At 35.5% G+C, this 22,119-nt stretch overlaps 1 protein-coding gene across 1 annotated transcript in view; it reads right to left on the bottom strand.

The window, feature by feature from the left end:
• The window catches only part of Robo2 (roundabout guidance receptor 2), a 1,235,714-nt gene that overhangs the window by 65,882 nt on the left and 1,147,713 nt on the right, over positions 1 to 22,119 (bottom strand). Inside the window, 6 exon segments of the mRNA XM_037209998.1 lie at positions 1,871 to 1,995; positions 5,742 to 5,973; positions 11,566 to 11,687; positions 14,940 to 15,106; positions 16,662 to 16,824; positions 17,215 to 17,296. Coding sequence (XP_037065893.1) covers positions 1,871 to 1,995; positions 5,742 to 5,973; positions 11,566 to 11,687; positions 14,940 to 15,106; positions 16,662 to 16,824; positions 17,215 to 17,296 — 891 coding nt within the window.

Genomic DNA, 22,119 nt, shown 5'->3' with positions numbered 1-22,119 from the left:
CTGAGCAATTTAGAAGGCATGGTGACTCTTTTGAAATAATATCATGTGAGTTTACACTGAGCAATTTAGAAGGCACAGTGACTCTTTTGATAATTTAAATAACAAATTTAAAATGCCCATCACTTACATACATAAATTTCATAATTTTCTCTGCTTAATTTATCAAAAAAATCTTTTATACATAATCCAATATAAATTTGGTGACTGTGTATTGTGTTATGTCAATGGTCTAAAGTATACAGCTGAATAATTCATATTCCATTCAATAAAATATCACTTTAGGAAGTAGTTAATAGGATTAATTGATCTCAGTTACAGGAATTGATCAAAGTGAAATTAAAGTCAATGTGTACAAAGATATCAATAAATCTTAGTGTTGATCAAAATATATCTGTACATTACACATGCTTTAAACAAAATGGCAAGAAGGGTTCAGACGCAAATGTTGAAGTAGCTGGGTTGTTATTTCAATATAAATTAAACTCTATGGCATGTTTTCATTGGAGATACAGAAATTGTTACTGTAAAATGGTTATGAAAGTTCTCAAGTATCTACATTTATTTTCTTATTTTACAATGTTTCATAACAAAATGCACATGCATGTGTATGAATGCATAACATTTGTTTCTGAAACAGGGAAGGTCTTGGAACATTTTTAGCAAGAGAAATCCTGTGAATGGTATATTTCATTTAAATAAGATACCTGTTTTACTGATGGAGGTGTACTTAGCCCTTATCTGAATGCATACCACTCTACCTAAATATGATAAACATATAATAGGTGAGAAATATCATGCTGTAACCTATTATTGCTATTTAATTAAGCTCAAGTTTAGAGTTTTTAGTCTTGGATGGCATAAAAACAAATCTTTATCTTCATTCACAAACATGTAAGGAGTGCTTAACTTTGTAATATTAGTACTGTCAGTCACACTGTATGACTTTAGAATTGACTTAGTTCTGTTACTATAAGGACATTTATCCTTAAGCATGTTTGCTTAAAATATGATGGGATGATTAAACAAAAATATCTAATTAGCATATCCATTTGCTTCAGTGAGTTGACCAGTAATGTGACAAAGGTTTATTTTTTAATATCTTTAGGAATAAAATTCAATCTGCATAGTTTAGCATGAAATTATTCTTCTCTTTTTCCATTCTGCCTATTTTTCCATACCAGCAATGAATTTCTGAAGTAAGGTCGAATCTCTAGTTACTGATACTTGCTCTACCTGGAATGCTACTTTCCAAATCCTAAAAATATATGCAAATATATAAAAAATACTTTGAAAAAAATTCAATGAAAAAATAAATTCCAAAGTTTAATATATAATCATATCATGATTCACCCAAATTTATTATAAAAAGTTAGACACATTTAGTGTCTTGAACATCAGTGATAGTCATGGAACACAAGAACATATTTTTTTTCTTTAGATTCCATCAATCCAAATATGAGATAATTATTTCTTGCTATGCTATCAAAAATTTGTTTCAATGGTCATCCCAAGGGAAACTTCAATATGAGTTGGTACAGCATTCCTGTTCCTTCCCAATCCATTTTAACTTTCCTACTCCTCAGTTCATCTCTCCTTGATAATTCAGTTGAACTTTGTTTTAGTACAATCCTTACTTCTACCTCAAACCCCTCCTTCCATCGTTCCTGAGTCCCATTATACTGAAAACCATTCCACTCGCCATTGTCCAACTGAGTTCTACGTCTCCGACCTCGATGCTAGGTTCTCATAAGCTATGCTTTCTCACCCCTTCCTATCACACATCTCAGTCTCCAGACAGGCTCTGTTGAAGTAGTACTCAGATCTGCTGGGGTAGCTTGTCTGTGGGCCTCCCTTCGTTGGCCCGGCGTACCTTATATTCCTGAATAATTCCGTTCTGGTGGTCTGGGGGTGGAGGATCCCAGGATACACTAATGCTTGTGCTGTTGTGGCTTCCAACGGTCAGCACAGTCACAGACTGGGGAGGGGCACTGGGGGCTGCAGAGGAAATCAACTGAAAGTAAACAGCAAGTTCTGGTATGCACATGCGTACAACACATGAAAACAAAGACAAGACCTTTAACGTTCTATGCTGCAGAGAAACTTTGGGGGACTGTCCAGGCAGCTGGTTGTTTCTGTCATAACTCACATTTTTTTGGAAGTCGCTTGTTTGCACTTCCTGTTTTACTAGGTCATATTATTTCCTTCTCGGGTGTCTGAGAGAGTTGAAGATTAGATAGTTGTAGTTACAGTTTTCCTCGTTAAGAAATTCAGAAAAGAAGCTCATTAAGAGGTATTAAGTATGGAAGTTTGTAAGATATCATAAGATAGTTTTCTGTTTGTAATACAAGATAGGATAGAAAGTGAATTAGGTACATTTTGGACTCACCAAGATAGGATAGAGAATGGAATGTTTTCTCTGAATTTGTCAAACACAAATGGACTAGATATTGATGATATATTAATTGCTTGTATATATTGTATATAGTTATTTTACTTATTGTATATAGTTTTTCTTATATTAGTTTTAATTTTTTATTATTTTTTATTTTTTATTAGACAAAAGAAGGGAAAATGTTGTGATACTTTATTTGTGCTTTAATAAAAAAAAAGCTTGCCTAATAAATAAATAAAGCCATTGTAAGTAAACACAAAAGTCATACCATATTAGCACACAGCTTTAATCCTATCACTTGGTAGATAGGGATCTGTCTGGATCTCTGTGAGTTCAAAGCCACACTATAAACAGAGTCAGGTATGGTGGCACATGCCTTAAATTCCAACACTAGTCAACTAGTCCATGGAGGTATGGAGGTCTGTACAGACAGACAGGAAGTGATAGAGCTGGGCAGGAAGAGGAACTGACATAGTTGGACAGAGAGCAAATCAGATGGCAGAACAGCAAGGCATATAGGCATGGATAGACAGGAAGTATCTCACATTTGTTAGCTGCAGATTTGGTGAGTGAAGGTTAGCTGTGGCTTTCCCTATTTCCTGATCTCTCGGGTTTGCACTCCTATATCTGGCTCTGTGTTCTTTTATTTAATAAGACCATTTAGAAATTCATCTATAGTTCTGCCTTCTAGTCACCCTGAATCTGCATATAATATTTGACCAGTGACAGCTTGTTCAAAATCAGGCTTTGAATTTAATATGTAGTTTAAAGTGGTGCAATCAGTGGGAGAGCCAATAACAAACTAAAGAGCTAAAAAGCTACACTCAAGGTGTTTTTCTATGTTAGCCATGCCATGTGCTGCTAGTTTCCAATCTTTCCAAGGACCTCAGAAAGTGGAAACAACCCTTGGCTCAGTTTTGAGTAAGGGGGCCATATTGGAAGATTTTACTGAGGTCAAACTGTAAGTCAGAATTTAAAACCAGAATATTTTATTCTAAGAAGTTTGCATTTTTTCTTTAATGCTTTTTTTGTTTTGTTTTGCTTTTTTGAGACAGGGTTTCTCTGTGTAGTTTTGGTGCCTGTCCTGGATCTCGCTCTGTAGACCAGGCTGGCCTCAAACTCACAGAGATTCATCTGGCTCTGCCTCCCAAGTACTGGGATCAAAGGCATGTGCCACCACCACCTGGCCTCTTTAATAATCTCTAATGACTATGTTTCTAGAAGAATTCATAATAATACTTGAACCGAAAGTATTTTCAGATGATTTATCCCAAAATGCAAACAAGCATTATTTTCTAAACTGAGGGTGTTTTGGTATTGTTTGAGATAGGTCAAATAGAAATGCAATTATAAATATCACCAACAAAAACAATGCTTTTCTTTCCATACTGGGAAAATTAATTGACTATTAGGAACTATCTTATAATTTATAATTTAAAACATATTTTATGTGGCAGGGTAAGAAATTGAAAATGGGCTTATGTTGGGTCAAACGTGAAATGGAGATTTTTTGAGTTCTGAGAGTCATTTTCTTCCTTTATAGTTTCTCCTATAATTAATTACAACCATGCTGAGAAGCAATGAGTGAGAAGCAGTTCCTGAATTTAGATTGCAGGGTCTCCCATTCAGGGATTCCCAGAGCTAGGAAACACTAATTGTGCAGAACTCAGCCATTTTCAGTGAACCTCTCAATTTAACTCAATAGTAGAAAGAGAAACACTGGAACATTTAGATAATGCTAAAAATCTGTCTGGAGATTTAGAACAAAGAATTGTGGAGCACAAAAAGATTTCCATAAAACTACACATGCTTCATAGAGCCACAATTTACACTCCTTACAAATATCCTAAAATACCTTCCACAGGCCAGCTAAGGTGTCCCATATTTGGTAAATTTGTCCTGGCCTATTTCATTGGCATGACATATTTGCATTGAAATGTAAGAAATGGAGAGACAGCTGCTAATACAGTTTGCTCCTGAATGTCCCTCTGTGTGACAGTACTGCTCCAGAATGTGGCAGAGTGACATAAATCTGACCACTTGTCTACCAGCCTTGCAGTTATTAAGTAAGTAGACTGCACTGGAAACTAACACTTGGAAGCCGGCTTTCCCTTCTTGTTGCTGGCTAGGCGAGAACTCCAGGCCTGCTCCCTGACAGCTCAATTATTCTGCTACTCCACTAGCCTTTCTTCTGCAGATCTGAAAGAACGCGAATCGCTGCTCATTGCTCCCAGACTAAGTCCAGCTGAGTCCATTTGTTACATTTACCAGGCCCCAGAAAACTGAGATAAATGTAGACCGAATGCTGACAAATGCCTAATCCACAGGAAAAGTCCACTGTGACTTTTGGAACAAGGCTTAAAGTTATCCTAAATTGTAATTACTTGTGACATTCACTGGTGGGACAAGTTTTTAGCATACATCAAGTAATAGAGTAAAAAAAAATATTAATGTTAGTATTTTTCTTGTTTTTATATTTACTAAAAGTAGTATGGTTTCAAATATATTCAATTTTGTCCATGTTGATGGACTGATCTCACTGCAAATCAACGTGAAGTTAATATTTTTATTTTGTATTATAGGAAATGTGTGACTTAAAAGCTGTTTGGTTGAGCACAGACATCTGCCTGTTAGTATTTGTAGTTTGTTTTCAAAAGGCTGTTTCTTGTATCATTTGACACAAACCATTTTTAGAATAAAGACTTTTATATGAAGTGTACCCAAAAAGTCCATACACAACCTGAAATGGAGTGGGGGGCTCAGAGTACTTGTGGTCTCGCCTTTTTACTCTAAGGGCAGCCTGTACTAAAAGCCTTTCATTTACTGAAAGTAAAAAGACTGGCTAAAATCTACAGTACCCAAACAGTGGTCACCTCAAATAAGCCTGTTCTGTGTACTTGAGTGTCTTACAGAAGGGCTTCTGAAGCTACATGAGCTAGAGATTCTTACTAAAATACAGAAATATATTATGATCAGTTCAAATGTACTGAAACAAGGTTTAGGACAAAAAGAAAAGATTTGATTCTGATTTTTTTTCTTCTTTTTCTTTATTGCCCTTTGCTCTTCTTGTCAGATATACATTCTGACTTCACACACACATACACAAACACACAAACACACACGCTCATACACCTCACACAAACCTTACACACACATCTCTCACTTACAAGTGTTTCCACCTTTTTACATATATATATTCTTCTTATATTCTCAGAATATAAGGAGAAAATTACCCTCCCTAGATTCAACACTTTGATGATCTTTTTCTGGTCTTCCAATTAATAAAGTAAGAACTATATTGAAAACAACTTAAATAAAATTTTTGTTTACATTAGAAACCTTTACTGACCTTCCTCAGTAGTACGGACTGTTTTTGATTCACTGTCCATTCCTTGGAACTCATTAAAATATGGTCTGACTTTAATTTCGTAAGTTACCCCCTTTTTCAGATTTGCTAGGACAGCACTCCTCTCAGTGGGGACTTTGGCATCTAGATTTTGCCATGCAGTTGAAGCTTGTAGGCCAGAAGTCTGACGATACATCACTCTGTAGCCCTGAATAAATTGGGGTTGCCGATCCACCTGAAAAACAGCATGGGATAATTGATGGAAAAAGGGATGAAGTCACTGAGGAATTAGCCCATCTTTGCCCTCATCATAGCCACCTGATTGATGCTAGGGCCTTCTCATTCATTTCCCTTCCTCTAATAATGTCCTTCAATTGCAAGTATGCATTGCTATTTTAGAATCTTTCTTAAATGATGAGTAGACCAATTGTCTCCTTGTCTGAAAATATCTTACACTAAGCTAGCCACACATGTTCTACCAATGCCAGAGCTTATCTTATCGAGTTTCATTTCTCATTTGCTTTCTATTTTCCCATATTGAACAACTCCCATTTTCCTGGTTTTCCTAAGTACTATGCCAAGTGTTAACATCAATTCATTAATACCCTCTCCTCTATAACCTTTGTTGTTGTTCTTACTGATAGGTGACAAGAACTTTGCTGACTTCTGAGTGTGAAAAGGGACAATGAAGGTGGATCCTTATTCTTTTTACAGTCCATGGGGAAGGAGGGCCCTGGGTAATAATTATTCAAATAATTTTAAAGTTGCCATAATAAATAACCATAAGCAAAGGCTCTGAATGTGATGCCCTGGGAATTAAAACGTCTCGCAGGAGAGGAAGCAGTGTTAGAGGGCAGATAATCTGAATGAAGAGTGGAGGTCACCCAAGAGATAAAGCAAAGGATAAGATTGCTTACACCCCTGTATCTGGATAAGCTGCAGGAGAAATTAAGGCTGTGACCCCATCATGTTTAAAGTATATGATCACTTATCCCTGTTAACAGTATCTAACTCTAAGTACATCATTTCAGCAGCCCCTTCTTCCTCTAATGGTGTACAGGTTTCGACAGCTTCTGTGTCTCTTCCTATATTAAATAGAAGTTTTTTTTTTAAAACTAGAAGTCTGAGATTTTGAATGTGACTATCAAAATCTTTTTACTTTATGACACCTGGGTGAAGGCTCAGTTGGAAAACTGCCAGCCTTCTGAGCTTAAAAACCCTGAGTTAGAGTCTAGAACCCACATTGCCACAACTACAAGAAAAGCCAAGTTTTGCTGATGCATTCTTAGCATTGGAGAGGGGAAACCGTGGGCTCATTGGCCAGCCAGCCATAGCCCATTTGGCAAGTTCCAGAGCACTGACAGATACTAAGGGGTGCTAAGAATAGTGTCAGATGGATATCAACTGCTGCATAGGCTTTCCCTCATTCCCTCTCTCTAAAAATCCCAAAGGCTGGTTTTTTTTTTTTCTTTTGAAGAGAAAAAAAATGTTTATTAGTTCTTCAAGAGTTTCATTCTATGTGTTTTGATTATATTCATACTTCCCCCAACTCTTCCTGGATTCACATCTCTTCCCATCCTACCCAACATGATATACTTTTCTATTTTTAAATCCTTTAAGACAAATTTGTACTACCCAAATATTCTTGGATGTATGGTCTTGTACCAGAGAGTGGTCAACTTATCAATGGCTACCTACATACACTCATATAGAAAACTCTTTCTCCTTCCCAGCTGCTAGCAATTGCCAATAACACCATGGTTTGGGGTGGGACTGTGTGCCCATTGCCTGTCTCCATGCTGGGATTTGTTTTGACTTCAGTTTGCACAGGATGGGTACAAGCTGTCTCAACTGCTGTTCTTCTTCAGGGGTTTTATAGTTGCCTCATTTACAGGGGGAAATGCCTTTTAGGTTTTAACAATAATAACAAAAAGATGTCAAATCATTTTACTAGTTTAGCTTGCTTCATAAATGAACAATTTGAACATGAACTGCAGTAGCTGTTTCTCCAATCAATACCCCATGTTATAGCTTGGAAGCCATGGACTCAGAAATGCAAAGCCAGCCAATTCACCATAAAAGTGTAAAGACTAGTGAACAAGAAATGAAATGACCTCATTTTAAGACAATCATGGAGAAATAAAATAAGGATATGAGTTTTGACTAGGGCTTAAAAATTCAATTATCAGCATGCTATAAACAAAAGGGTTTTCTTGTATATATTAACTTCTAATCTTTATTGTTTAGTTGTAGTATGACATCTTTTGAGAGAAAGAAACAAATGGATGAATAACAGATCACATGATTGTTTTCACAAAGTAAAAAAAATGCAAAATTTCAATTAAACAGAATAAACAAAGCAATTGTTTCTCTTTAGAATGCTCTAGCTAGAAGCTTTGAAAATGCATGTATTTCTTACAAGTAAACCTTCAGCTGATAAATGAGTCTCAAAAATTAGAAATTCCTTCTTGTAGTTGATGGATTTTAACCCCTAAAGATTCTCTGGAATTAGCGTCACACTTTTATGAGGATATATCAAGAAAAATTAAGCTCAAGCCTAATGTGAAACCTCATGCATGACCTTAGAATGCTCAGCCGTGCTACCAATTTGTGTTTGTAACAAACTGACGTAATTTTTGAAAGCAGAAGTTGCGCTAACATAAAATTAGGCAACCAAGGAACAAAATTTAAATTCATGAGAACCAGAGAGAATTGCCTTTCATCAAAACTGCCAGAGTTTACAAAAAAAAAATCCTTGCTGCGTATGTTATAACAACATTAAGCTTACATTTTATAAACTTCTCTGAATTCCCTTTAAGTGAATTTATATACTGAAAGAAAGACATAACTCACAATAATAGCTTGTTAATACTGAAAGAAGCAAGCTGTGTTTTTAAGAAGAACATTAAGCAGCTGTTTGGAGATGAAGGGAGTCTGTAAATCAGGGCAAATTGGTTTTACCCATGTTTGGATTTCATTAATTAAGTGTTTTAGGTACTTTATGAAGCTAATGTTTACTACACAGCATTGCTCTCTCACTCCAGTGAGCACTGCCATCAACCAGTGGATAGTAATGGTCTCCTTAATAACAAGAGTTTAACTTAATCTTGTGCAGTTGGGAGGCACTGCTTGGGGTGGGGAGGGGGTGTTATTACAGGTGAAAGCAAAAAGGGAAATGCTGAAAGTGGACCTGAAAAACTGATGAGCATTGAGTGAGGAGAGGTTCTATCCTATTCACTCTAGCTCATCTTGACAGGTGATCATTTCCAAATTATGTCTTATGCTTGCTAGTAATTTTATTAATAAACAGGTTAGTCTATGGATGCTCTGTTAGTATTTATTCTAATCAATGTCTGTCTAGTCACAGATTCTTGGGGTTTAAATCCCTAAGCTAAAAAAAAAAATAGCATTTATGACAGCTATCTTTTTGTGTTCAGGAGGAAATAGAAAGACATAGAGAACGATTGTCTTCCAGCTGTATCACCTGATTTGATTTCCACCTTCACCTGTTTGACTCTCTGAGCTTAAGAATGCTTCCTTTCGTCAGCTAGCACATGGCACGGGGGCAGGAAAGACTGAAATCATGAATGGAAGTGAATGAACCCTGGAGTCTGTGGAGATGAGCATTTACAGGGCATTTTTGTCAAAAAAAAAAAAAAGACATACTAAAAAAGAAGGAATCCACATTTTTACTGAACTGCCAAAAGCTATGTTCACTATATATAGCTTCACTTAAAAAAAAAAAAAATAAGAGAACAGAATCCTCCACCTGAACAGGAAATCCCAAAGAATTTTCTTTGGTGAGCCAGTTGCTAAGTGCTTTAGCTTGTTTTAGTGGGGTTCTGGAAAGTGACTTTGACAATCACTCATTGCAGGCCAAGTATCATGGTGCTAAATAAACAAGGGGTCTTTAACTCTTCCTTTCTTTGAACCACACCACCACCACCATAAAATCATCCTTTTATCAAAGCAAGTATTTCTTATTCTACTTCCTCTGTAGAACAGTTTTTAAAATTAATTTCATCTACCCTTATTATATCACTGGTCAATTTTAGCAAAAGGTCCCTGCTAATTATTTGGCATGCACATTAGCCTTTGGTATAGCTTGGGAGGTGAATGGATTTTTCCAGCACAAAAGTCATGTACATTTTTTTATTGACACCTGAAGGTCGTTGTGAGCCACTTCAGGTGGCCTTAACACTAAACAGGAACTAAAATATTCTTGTCCTCACCCCCAGCACACCTGACTCTAAAATACTGTAAGTGCAATAACTTAAGTAAGCTATACAAACTCCCTCTGTTTTCTTTTATAATAAATTGCTACTCAACTAAATAGCATTTAAATATTATTTCAATGGCTCCTGTTCTAATATATAATGCCTCTATAGTTCCCAATCTAGATGTATATTAAATTAATGCTATGATATTTTTGGTGTATAATATACCTAAACAACTCTTTGAGTGAATTTTTGTGGAATTCAACTGGATTTGTTCCCCTACAGTGGCACTCAAGGTCTGGAATACACTCTGTACTGAAAAATGGCCTTGAATTGGACTTGTTCAGTGTAATTAATATTAAGAGGGAACCCAAACTATTTTTATTTTGTTTTACATTCTCAAATAATTTTACTAAGTAATTAATAAAAATAAATATTTTTGTCTCAACCTGATTAGTTGAAAAAGTTAGTGTAAGGTGTGATAAAATTGTTTCTCTCTAATGATCTGGAAGAGAAGAGGTGAAATACTAGTTTAGTTTTTAAATTTATTTAGCTAATTCCAAAACAATGACCACAGATGAGTACAGTTAAATGTATCTCAAGTAGTTATTAAAGAAATGAAAGCTGGAATCATAATGATGCACCACTGAATATCCACTAGAGTGTTAAGTTTTGATGAATGGGAGAAAAACTGGAAAGAATTTGGAAGAGACCAGTATACCCTGACTTTACTAGATGGAATAAACGAACGTTTATAAAATATTCAGCAAGTTTACTAAAATGTTTAGTGTCAAGTTAACACATTGTTCAAAAATGCTTAGGAATATGCCAAAGGTAAGTGAAAATGTCTGCATTAAAACTATCCACAAAGAATTGTGGAAACATTATTCATAGTAGCCAACAAAATGAAACATTTCAAAGGTTTACCAAGTAAATCTATACTTATGCCAAGTATAAGAAGAAAATATGGACTGTGCATAAAAGAAAATGATTTATGACTACTTCACATGGAAAAAATTAGATATAATAGATTTTATATAGGTACACTGACAGTAATAAAGTACTAATACCTATTATAATATGAGAGCAACTCAACAACAAGGTGCTGGGTGAAGCCAGATACAAAATGATCTCTGTGATTCCTTACACGGTAACACTCCATGATATGTAAATCTATAGAAATGTAGCATTTATTGGGTGAAGAGGAGTAAGGATGAGTGTGGAAGGGAATGGTCACTAATGGTCACAGGGTTTCATTCTGGGATGATTTCACCATTCTAAAAATTAGTTTTGATGATGATCTCAAACACTCGTCATGAGAAAAGTATTCACTTGTATCCTACAACTTTGGCATGTTAACTTCAGTTCAGTAAAGCTCTTAGAAGTAAGGACAGGGAAGGTCTTATTTCTATTACAACTTACTTATTACTCTTCATACAGTTTCACCTACTGAATATTTTCTTTGTTTTCCTTGATTGCATCTTGATTTAAAATGGTGAGTGTTTTAAATTTAGTTTTAGGTTTAATCTGCCCTTTTTTTTTCCTTGAAAATAATACCAAATATGTTTTGTGGTGGTACATAGAGACTAATCTAATCTCTAAATACTTACCGTCCATGTGACTTGAACAGTTGTAGGTGTCAGAACAACTGGAGTATGGAGACGAACGATGACATCCCCTAGTTCTTTCTGTACTTGTCTGTGGTCCACTCCTTGTGCTGGGGGGCTGATATCTGTAGTTAGAGGAGAAAGTCATTCCTAATTTCAAAATTCATTATTAAACTCCAGTGCATTTGCTATAATCCAATTTAAAACTAACTGCCAGATGGATTAAAATGTCTCATGACAGCCAGGCAGCAGTAGTGCACACCTTTAATCCCAGCACCCAGGAGGCAGAGCCGGGCAGATCTCTGTGAGTTCAAGGCCAGCCTGGTCTATAGAGTGAGATTCAGGATAGGCACCAAAACTACACGGTGAAACCCTGTCTCAAAAAATAAAAAGTCTCATGACAAGTCAATTTAAGTCAATTTGGCATACAAATATAAACACATGTATATAAAAATGAATGGGTGTGTGTGTGTGTGTGTGTGTGTGTGTGTGTGTGTGTGTGTATTCCATGATGGTATGGAATATTTGTTATTTTTATCTTTATCAAAAATTGCTATTTACAAAAGAACCTTTCCCACATAGATGTATTGTTTTTGGAAGATCACTAGATTATGGGTTAGACTGAAGTCTGTGCCCTAATAACCTGTCTAGAAAGATCATTTCTATACAGATGTTAGGGCACTGAAGTATTTTCAAGTTGTATTTTAAAACATATCTGAAACTGCATATTAAAGGCTTTTTTTTTCATTTCTTGGCCTGATCAGCAGGTTGTGTTTTCCTACTCTGTGACCTATTTTCTTTTGAGTCATAGATTGAAAAAATTGAGAGCCTGAGGAAATGAATTCAGTCATTAATGGAACAGAGTGAGATTGAGAATAAAACAAATGAATATTTTGCAATATTGAAAAAATTTTACTGGTAAAATGCTCCCCAAATATCAGTTTGGGCCAGAATTCCATCACCTAGAAAGAAATCCTATAGCTACCTTGTTGGAGCAAGAGAGAAAATGAAGAAATAAATATGCTCCCATGAATGACACATACTCAGCCCTAAATTACTATTTTCTTATACCCCCTTTACCTAAAAAGCATTCTATTACTACATTCAATGATAAAATATACATCCTAAAGTCTTTATGAAAATAATTAAAAATTACATACATTCAAACCCATCAATTTGATCTCAAACATTAAAAGTTACCCATATGCAAATAGAGCTCTTTAACCAACCCACTTCAATGTCAAGGTAACGTTTTCCCTAAAACTATTTGATTTAAATAAGTATGTCCAATTCTAAATGATTTATTTTCTTAATTTCTTCTGTCTTTTCCTCATTTTATAATGCAACATTCTCACAAAAGCGCAAGGTGTAACTTAAGTTGGGTGCATTAACTTACACTGTGACATAAATAATTAGGAATCACATAATCCGCTTTCTTTAATTTCTACCTTTTTCATCTTCAGCATTAACAACAAAGTAAAACATGAATTGATTTAGAACAATGTGTTCCTTTATCTGAATACTATTAACCTTTGCTGATGTATGTATGGTCTACTCTGATATTTACCTGAAAGTATTTAGGAGGTTTAATGAAGTAAATGATTTTCAAAGTACATGGTCATGAAAGCCTTTGAAAACTCAGACCTCAAAGGCCAATACGTTCTTTGAAAAGGAGTGCTGTGTAGATTGCCAAAGAGCTGAATGTGTGACATCAAAAATGAGGCTGACATTCAGACACAAAACATGGGTTTTCCTATTAAGTATCTGTTAAGAGAATATAGGTCTTCAGCTCTTTGAAGTTTCTCAGCTGGAACAAGCCAGATCACAATAGAACTTCATTAATCTTTGTTGATCTTTTCATTGAGAGTTTTATTCTGAAGCAAGCTTTAGTGACTGGTACAGTTACTGAATATCATGAGGGTGAGCTCCCCTCTGTCACACCAGAGGTTTCCCAACCTTGTTCTTCTTCTACCTCCAACTGCAGCTGCACACACAATGACCACAATGACCGCTAGCCACATGGGTGGCACTAACGGACATTCTCAAATTTCTTGACTTAAAAAAAAAAATCACACATCTCTTCCCTGTCACAATCAGTCATTTAATTTACTCATTCAATCCAGACACATTAAAAGCGGTTGCATAGGGATGAGGCAAAATGTAACGACTTTCAGGCCTTCAAAGTCTTTGTTGTGCTTTTTCTCTCTCTGGAGACAGGTTCTTTACCTACATACCCTTCATCATCATGGAAAATTAAGCACACTATGGCGGAAAGAACAAAAGCAAAGTATCATCCCCTCCTCCCTCAACTGTCATTATGTCAGCCACGTTACCATCACGTGGTGACTTTATTTGACTTCATTCCTTTACCGCACCCTTCTCTGTGATAATGGCATGCTCGTCACTACCTCTGAACTACATTGTAATTATAATAATATTTTATGGCGGCATGGTGCTTTTCATAGCATAAAAATACTACTTTGAATTATATCTCATTCAAAAGCTCTTACAAATAAGAAATAATTAACCCTCTCAAGAACCCTGTGGGGAGTTGGTTGTGACATACAATAAAGGCCCCCTTTTCTATTGTACTAACTCCTTTTTTTAGTCTTAGGATAGGAAGGGATAATACAGTATTCTTTATAAAACCCACACTTTACTGACTCGGTAGCAAGGACAGGTTACAAAAAAGGAGAAGAAAACTTCCATTTTGAAATTAATCATTTTAATATTCTAGGAGATGTGGTGGCATATTAGTAAGAAAAAGCACCTGTACTAAGAAAAAAAGGTTTATTTATTCTTTTCTGAAATAAATATCTCCTTGAAATGACTGATTTAAAAAAAGACAATATGGGGTGGTTGTTAAACATTGGCACCATATCACATAGAAAGCATGCTAACCTAACTCAGGGCGCTGAGTGCCTCCCCTCTTTGGACGTGAAGCCTGAAAATATATGTCTAACAGATTCAGGGTCATTGGTAATCCTACTGAAAATCCGCACTGGGAAAGCCATTTTCCTGATAAAACAAAACAAAACAAACACAGAACCCAGAAACAGGAAAAGGAATCCGGGCACTCTTGTTTGGCATCTGTTTTTTAAAGGGTTTATTTTTTTTCTATTATATAACAGAGAATGAGAAACTTTTTCTTCTTCATTCAGAGACTCTCAAATACTACACATGTATCCAACTGTTTGTTTGATTTACTTACATAGAACCTGAGAGCTCTGAAAGGATACCTCATAGTAATGCAGGGACAGACCCCAGAGAATCATGCACAATTAGCATGTACACATTCTCTTTGCTCATACAACCTCCATTGTCTTAAGTTGATATACCATCCCAATGCCATCATTTTTAGCAGCTACTGAAATTACCTTGTGTACGTACAGGATCCGACATAGGGCTTGGGTCACTGAGACCTTGGGGGTTGATCGCTCTGACCATGAACAAGTAGATTGTATTGGGCCTCAGCCCTCTTACAGTATAGAGAGTTGTCTTAACGTGGTTTGCCACAGTCTGCCAGCTATTGCTCACTGACTGGCTGAAATAAGAACAGAAACCGATTTAAAAACTATTCATAATACTACAATAAATGGAGTTGAGTGTCAATGACAAAGGTCAATGGCTGAAAATTAAACACATACACACACAACACTTGAAGTGTTCAGCCCAATAATGAAACATTTGGATGAATTCATTTTATTCCACAACAAAGCCGAGCCCACCTAACAGAGTGCCATGCACAACAAAATTAAACTCAGCCCAGAAGATGTGACAGCCCTTTGCTAAATGCACAGCAGCCCACTAAATGAATACCTGTAAAAGGAACAGAGGCCAAAATCACAACATCAAATTTATACAATAAATATGGTCCTCATAGATGCATATGTATATACCTTGCAAAGAATTAACCTGCAGAAAGAATAAATGGGCTACAGAGTAATTTATGCCAATACATTTTCCTGTAACAAGGTGTGTTTTCTTTTGCATCAATTCCACATGCAATTTTATAATAGAGCCTTCTAAAACTACATATCTGTAAAAGAAGAAAGGAAGCATATAATGAATATTTTCCCTTGGTTACATTTTAATAAAATTGTACATTACACGGTATTGTGATCTCTCATCTCTAAACGATGAAATATCAGATTCTGTGTATGGACCCTTCTTCAACTTGCTATAATGGATGTCATGTTAGAACACTGTACCTAAGGTCAAGTGCTATTTTGCTAAAAATAATAAGAAAATGTGATTTTTAGGTCCTTTTATTTTAGCATCAAACAATATCTTTAGGCATCAAACATAAAGAGTAATGAAAATTACAATTTGAAAATATGTATCTGCCATTAACTTAAAAATGGAACAGAAAAGCTTAACACAAAAAGATATTATTTGTCCTGATAGTGATAAAAGACAGTGGCTGTCTTTCAAACTGTGGAAAAATCAAACAAAATCATAGTGAAACTGAATGTAAAAATACAGTTTGTACATTTTTCTATTTGTACTTTATCAAGTTTAGATCAAACAATGTAGTAAAAGGCCATGATTTATCAACCATACCTCTGTAGTCAAGAAAACTATTTCACATATCACATTGAAATGTCTTTTCATTCAATAACTAGAAGCACAAGGAATTGATTTCTTAACAAGTATAGAGAAAAATGAAATTATGAAATCACCAGAAAGTGGATGGATCTGGAAAGTATATTATTAAGCAAGGTGACTCAAACTGAGAAAAAAAATACCTACAATTTCTCCCTCGAATATGGAGCCTATCCTCTAATGTGTGTGTGTGTGTGTGTGTGTGTGTGTGTGTGTGTGTACACAATGGTCAGGTGAAAAAATGAGGGAGCCAGTGTTACAAAATACCTCTTTATAGACATAAGAATAGACAGTGAATTTTATTTTTAATATTATTATTAAATAATGAAAATTTTATATCCAATTTTTAATAAAGTAAAAAAAAAATAAGTGAATTTCTTTAAGTACATGAACTTGTTCTTGTCATAAAGCAACAGGGTTGATCAGGTGAAATTGGAGATACCGTAACTAAGACAAAAGTCTAATGGAGTAATGAAACAGGAATTGTCTCATACCTGAAAGCTTCAATGATATATGCGCTTGCTGGAAGAACTCCAGGTGTACCTGGTTGCCAGGATAAGGTAACACTGTTCTTAGTAACATCAGTGACCTGTGGTTTGGATGGTGGCCCCGGCAGGTCATTTATATCATAATTTTTACTGATTGTTGCTCCAGATTCTGTAGAGGACAAACAGGGTAGACTTTGTTCCTGATTTTGTAAGCAGACAAGAATGCTTGAAAGAAGGAAACATTAAAGAAATTGACTTGACAGTGTGCAATTCATCTTCATAAATCAGATGGTTGTAAGCTATTAGCTGGTTTTCCAACATGCTAATAAATATAGTCTTCCCTTTCATGGATAATCAGTGTAATCACTTGCATTTCAGAAGAAATCAAGCAACAAGGTTATGAGTTACAAATGCAGGGAGCTCCCCAGATGCCATGCTATGTGCCAACTAATGTTCAAATCTAAAATCGACATTGAATGTGACGAATTAGATTTACATCCAGTGCATATAAAATCGTGATCTACCATTACATTAAATATGACTCTCATTAAGCACTCACCTGTTATATCCAGCACTGCACTCCAGGAAGTCTCCCCACTTGAACTTGTAGCCACACAAGTGTAAGTGCCAGTATCAGAGATCTAGCACACATGGAAAGAAAGAATTCAATTGTGATCAACTTGTAATCACTCAGTCTTGATGAGGCATTAGAGTCAATCGTGTGTGTGTGTGTGTGTGTGTGTGTGTGTGTGTGTGTTTGGCACTAAAGCAACCTTTTGTTACAACATTGATTAAAAGTTTTTCAAAGTGATATGTATGCAACTAAATGTAATTTGTGTGATAAACTTTATTAAGTTCCTTGCCTCCATGATAATATGTGCATTTTAACTTCATTTTCTTGTGGGACTTCATTGTGTCAGCATCAGATATAAATAAGCCAAAATAGAATAATTCATATAGAATTCTACATGGATGCAATGATTCATGAATGCAATGCTGGCTTTTCTTTCTCAGAGAAATTATATTTCAACAGATAAAAGTACCTAGGACTAAATAGATAATGAGACTTTCACACTTCTGAGAAGCCAAATGCTTTTTAAAAATATTTTTTTCATTTAAAGAATGCATTCTCTACTTATAAATAAATACCATCAGGGTGGTGTCCAATAACAAAGTAGTATAATCCTCAAACCAAAAAAATAAAAATAAAAAACCTAAAAGGAAAAAATGCCTATGGAGCCTTGTCATTTTGAAATAAACACGATCAGAAATAGAACCAAATATGCAGAACTTTCTTTAAACACATTTACACATTTAAAACATCCAAATTTATAGATCATTTAAAATGTTTTTGTTGCTCATTGAAAAATGGACAAGGACTTTAAAATAGTTGAAAATATGATCAAAAGTTGTCTTTTACAAATGTAAAGGTGAAAAGAAAGAGAAAGGAAGAAAAGAAAATCTTGACAAAAAAAAAAAAAACCCTTGAAGATCAATAAAATATATTCACTGATCCTCCTGATGTTTGGGTTCTAGGAGCTTGCATTACTGACATTGACTGCCAATGGACTTGTCTGGTAGGAAAAGTGGATGTAAGCAAAAGCCAATGAACAGAGTTTAAGGCAAGCAAAAGATGCAGTTCTCTGGTAAGCATGGGTCTGTTCATGAAATGCGGGAAGATTATAGAATACTACATCTTCAGGTTCAAAATTAATCCATGACTCAAAGAGTCATTATTGATTCTCAGATAAATCATTAGGATATGAAGTTACCGCCACGTTACCATTTTAATTGATTTTAAAGTCATTATGTATTTAACTAAAGTTTGAAATTGCTCTAGCCTGTCACTCTTTTCTGTATTATCTCGGTACAATTGTCTTCTATCTTGCAGGGATGATGGGAGTAGCCATTGTGGAATAAGCTATCTTTTCAAATGTGGCTGCAAGTGCATTATAGTCATTAGGAATCTTTGCATTTAAGAAGCATCACTCACAAGCTAAATATAATGAGCTGAAGTTGGATTTTAATGGGATGTTCATTTGAATATGGACTGTGAACATGTAAAAGAATTTGCATTTTATTATAGCTGTTGAACTAAAATGTAGCACTTGTTATTCTGTGTAAAAAGAAGAGTATGTAGGTAATGTGTCTTAACTGCATCCCCCTGTCATTGTGCGGAGATATGAGCCTGACATTAGCTGTGGTAGGTAGGTTTTAATGAGTATTGGAATATTCAACTTCTCAAAAGATACAGATTCAGATACCAATTAGCTGGACCAGGAGAACTTAGCATCCATCATGTTATTTTGTTCTCTTGCCTTATGCATTGAAAAAAGAAATCATGAGATACAAAGGATCTGACCTATAGGAAACCTCTCGACGATACCAGTGAAGTGGTAAAGCCTGACTTAATCCTCCTTTTGCAGCATCCATTGTACAGAAAAAGAACAATGTGCTCAATTTGGAACCGATCAAAAGCCCAAATAGCTTCTGAGCTTCACTTTTGTGTTGCTATGATCACCATCACCATGTTCTTTCTTTGTGCTTTAACTTTAGATAGGACGTTTGCTGATCAAGAGTGCTTCACTTTCTTTCTCTCCTTATCCTTTCATCCCTGACCAATTTCTTTAAAAGGAAATGAATAGGTTAGCACACCATGTCACCCCTTTTCTCCTTGGACCGTTAGTTATAAACAAGCCTCCTGGGGATGGCATCTTAGAGACGCTACTCAAAGACCTGTGCAAGGAGTCAAAGCTTGCTTGACATCACCAAGCATCTACCTTTAATTACTTCTCTCTTATATTCCTAGAGATCTTGACTATCCATGCACACACATCCTTTAATGCAACAATACAGTGAAAAAGCATTAACCTTCATGGCCCAAATCTGCCTTTATCTCAGAATGAGGTTAAAATGTTTACGCAAGGAGAGCTGTTCTGAATTTTTTTAATAACTTCCATTTTGTTCAAAGAAAATTAGCTAAATCATGGAGAATTTTAAAAAGCATATTAAAAAGAGTCCATGTTAATTTATTTTCTTTTGACAGAACTTGGCAATATTTTTCACCTACACAACTATATCCACCTAATCTTTAATAAATGTGTCAAAAACATACATTGGAGAAATGATAGCCTCTTTAAAATTATGGAAATCATTGCAGTAAGCAAAATAAGCCAGACTCAGACAATTACTCCATATTTTCTTTCATATATGGAACCTAGATTTAAATTTGTCTATATTGTCTATATGTATGTGTATGTGTAAGGGGGAAAAGAGATTTTAAGGGAGGAATAATTACTTTTTTGTTAATAACATTAAGATTATATATAAAATCTGTATTAAAGTTTATGATTATTCTTCCATTTTGCAAATATATGTATAGTACACTGATAACTTACCATATAGATGTGTAATTGTAAATACCTTGCATCCTAAGAAAAGGATCACCTTCACATGAAAATGTGCAGCAAAATATTTTACCTTTTTCCCTGACTTCTGAACTTCTGAACATGGATTTTCAAGATTCAGCAAATTTGTATTATCTTCATTCTATCTATCTATCTATCTATCTATCTATCTATCTATCTATCTATCTATCTATCTACATGAGTGTGTGTATGTATATCACCTATCTATATATCATCTCTTTAACTATCTACTTACCATCAACCTATCTATTTTCTATCATCTATCCATCTATCTTCTATCTACTATCTATTTATCATCTATCCATCTATCATCTATCTAAGTATCTATCATCCATCTCTTTTATATATATATATATATATATATATATATATATATATATATATGACATATGTATGCCAAGGCTCTTGTTGGGAGGTCATAGGAAACTCACCAGCTTCAGTTCTTTGCTCTCCTTTCTCTATGTGGGTCTTAGGGACTGAACTCGGGTCATCAGGCACGGTGGCGGGTGTTTCCACCCACTGAGTCACCTCACCTGCTGGCTCTGTTACATTTTCTGTTTGGTTGTTCGTTTTTCATTGTCTTGATTTCTGAGTTCTTGCCCAAGAACAAATTTTACTAATTGTTCTTCCACTAAATGATTATATTTTTATATATTACCTTTTTACCTATCTCACATCTGGCTTTCCATCACCAGGACTGTGATTATTTTAAAAGGTTGCTCTACTACCATCTCTGCTAACTGTGGCAGTGGGGGTGGGTAGCATTACTATACATAGCTGAGTGAGTGGACGATGTCAGCCGTGGACAGGTAACCCTCCTAATAACAGCTCCCAGGCTTTCACTTTTATGCAATCCTTCACCTCACTAATGTGGAGATGAGACCTGTGGACTGGTTTCTGGTCAATCGCATAACTGAAGGTTTCAGATATCATGTCTGAGATTTAGTGCCACGAAACTGAAATGCTCACCTTCATTGGCAGCTTTCATGCTCCCTATGAAGATACAAGCACTCATATCAGGAAGACCCAGAAAGCAAGAGACTAGAGGCTACCATCAGACAATGCTCAAAGAAGGTGGATAGTTAATCTATTCATCCTAAGCAACTCTAGGCAACCAACAGTCATACCACATTGCTTGGAAGTAAATCAATCTTCCCTTTGTATTCTGGCAAGCCCCTAATCCTAACTGACTATTGTTGCTGGAGGGCTTCTCTCCAGGTTCCACCAAGCCCTGCAGTCCCACAGTCCACGTATAAAATAATCACTCAGACGCTTATATTACTTATAAACTGTATGGCCATGGCAAGCTTCTTGCTAACTGTTCTTATATCTTAAATTAACCCATTTCTATAAATCTATACCTTGCCACATGGCTGGTGGCTTACTGGCGTCTTTACATGCTGCTTGTCCTGGCAGTGGCTGCAGTGTCTCTCCCCCTCCTTCTTCCTGTTTTCCCAATTCTCCTCTCTCCTTGTCCCGCCTATACTTCCTATCTGGTCACTGGCCATCAGTGTTTTATTTATATAGAGCAATATCCACAACAGACTATCACAGACCTACAACACTTGTAGCAGAAGTCCTAGCTAAGTCATGCCATTCTTTTAATTCATTTTTTTAAATTAGAAATTGTGGGAAAATAACTGTGGATTGCTTTAAACCAATGCTTTTGAGAAAATGCTGTTAAATGTTAGTAGAAAATTCAAACAACATTTAGAATCACAGACTGGTTTTGGTCACCTTTGATATAGCTCCAACTTATCTCACTTTGAGGAACTGTCATTCTTTTCCATGAACATTCAGTGCAAACACCAGTGACTCATTCTCATCTACAGGTGTAAATGTAAAATCTGTAGCAACCTAAATAAAAAACTAAGGACTTTGTTCAACTATCCAAGTATGCCTTATATAAACAGTCTCATTCTTTTATTCCTTTCTTGAAATTATTGGCTGAACCAATTTACCCATACAATCTCACAGTCTTCCTTGATAGTGAGAGTAAATTAGCAGCATTACTTACTGTGAAATGATTTCAGTTA

Source organism: Peromyscus leucopus, chromosome 12, assembly GCF_004664715.2.
Source record: "Peromyscus leucopus breed LL Stock chromosome 12, UCI_PerLeu_2.1, whole genome shotgun sequence".
Taxonomy (NCBI): Eukaryota; Metazoa; Chordata; class Mammalia; order Rodentia; family Cricetidae; genus Peromyscus; species Peromyscus leucopus.
The sequence above is the reverse complement of the archived record's forward strand: the minus strand, read 5'-3'. Positions and strand labels throughout refer to the sequence as shown.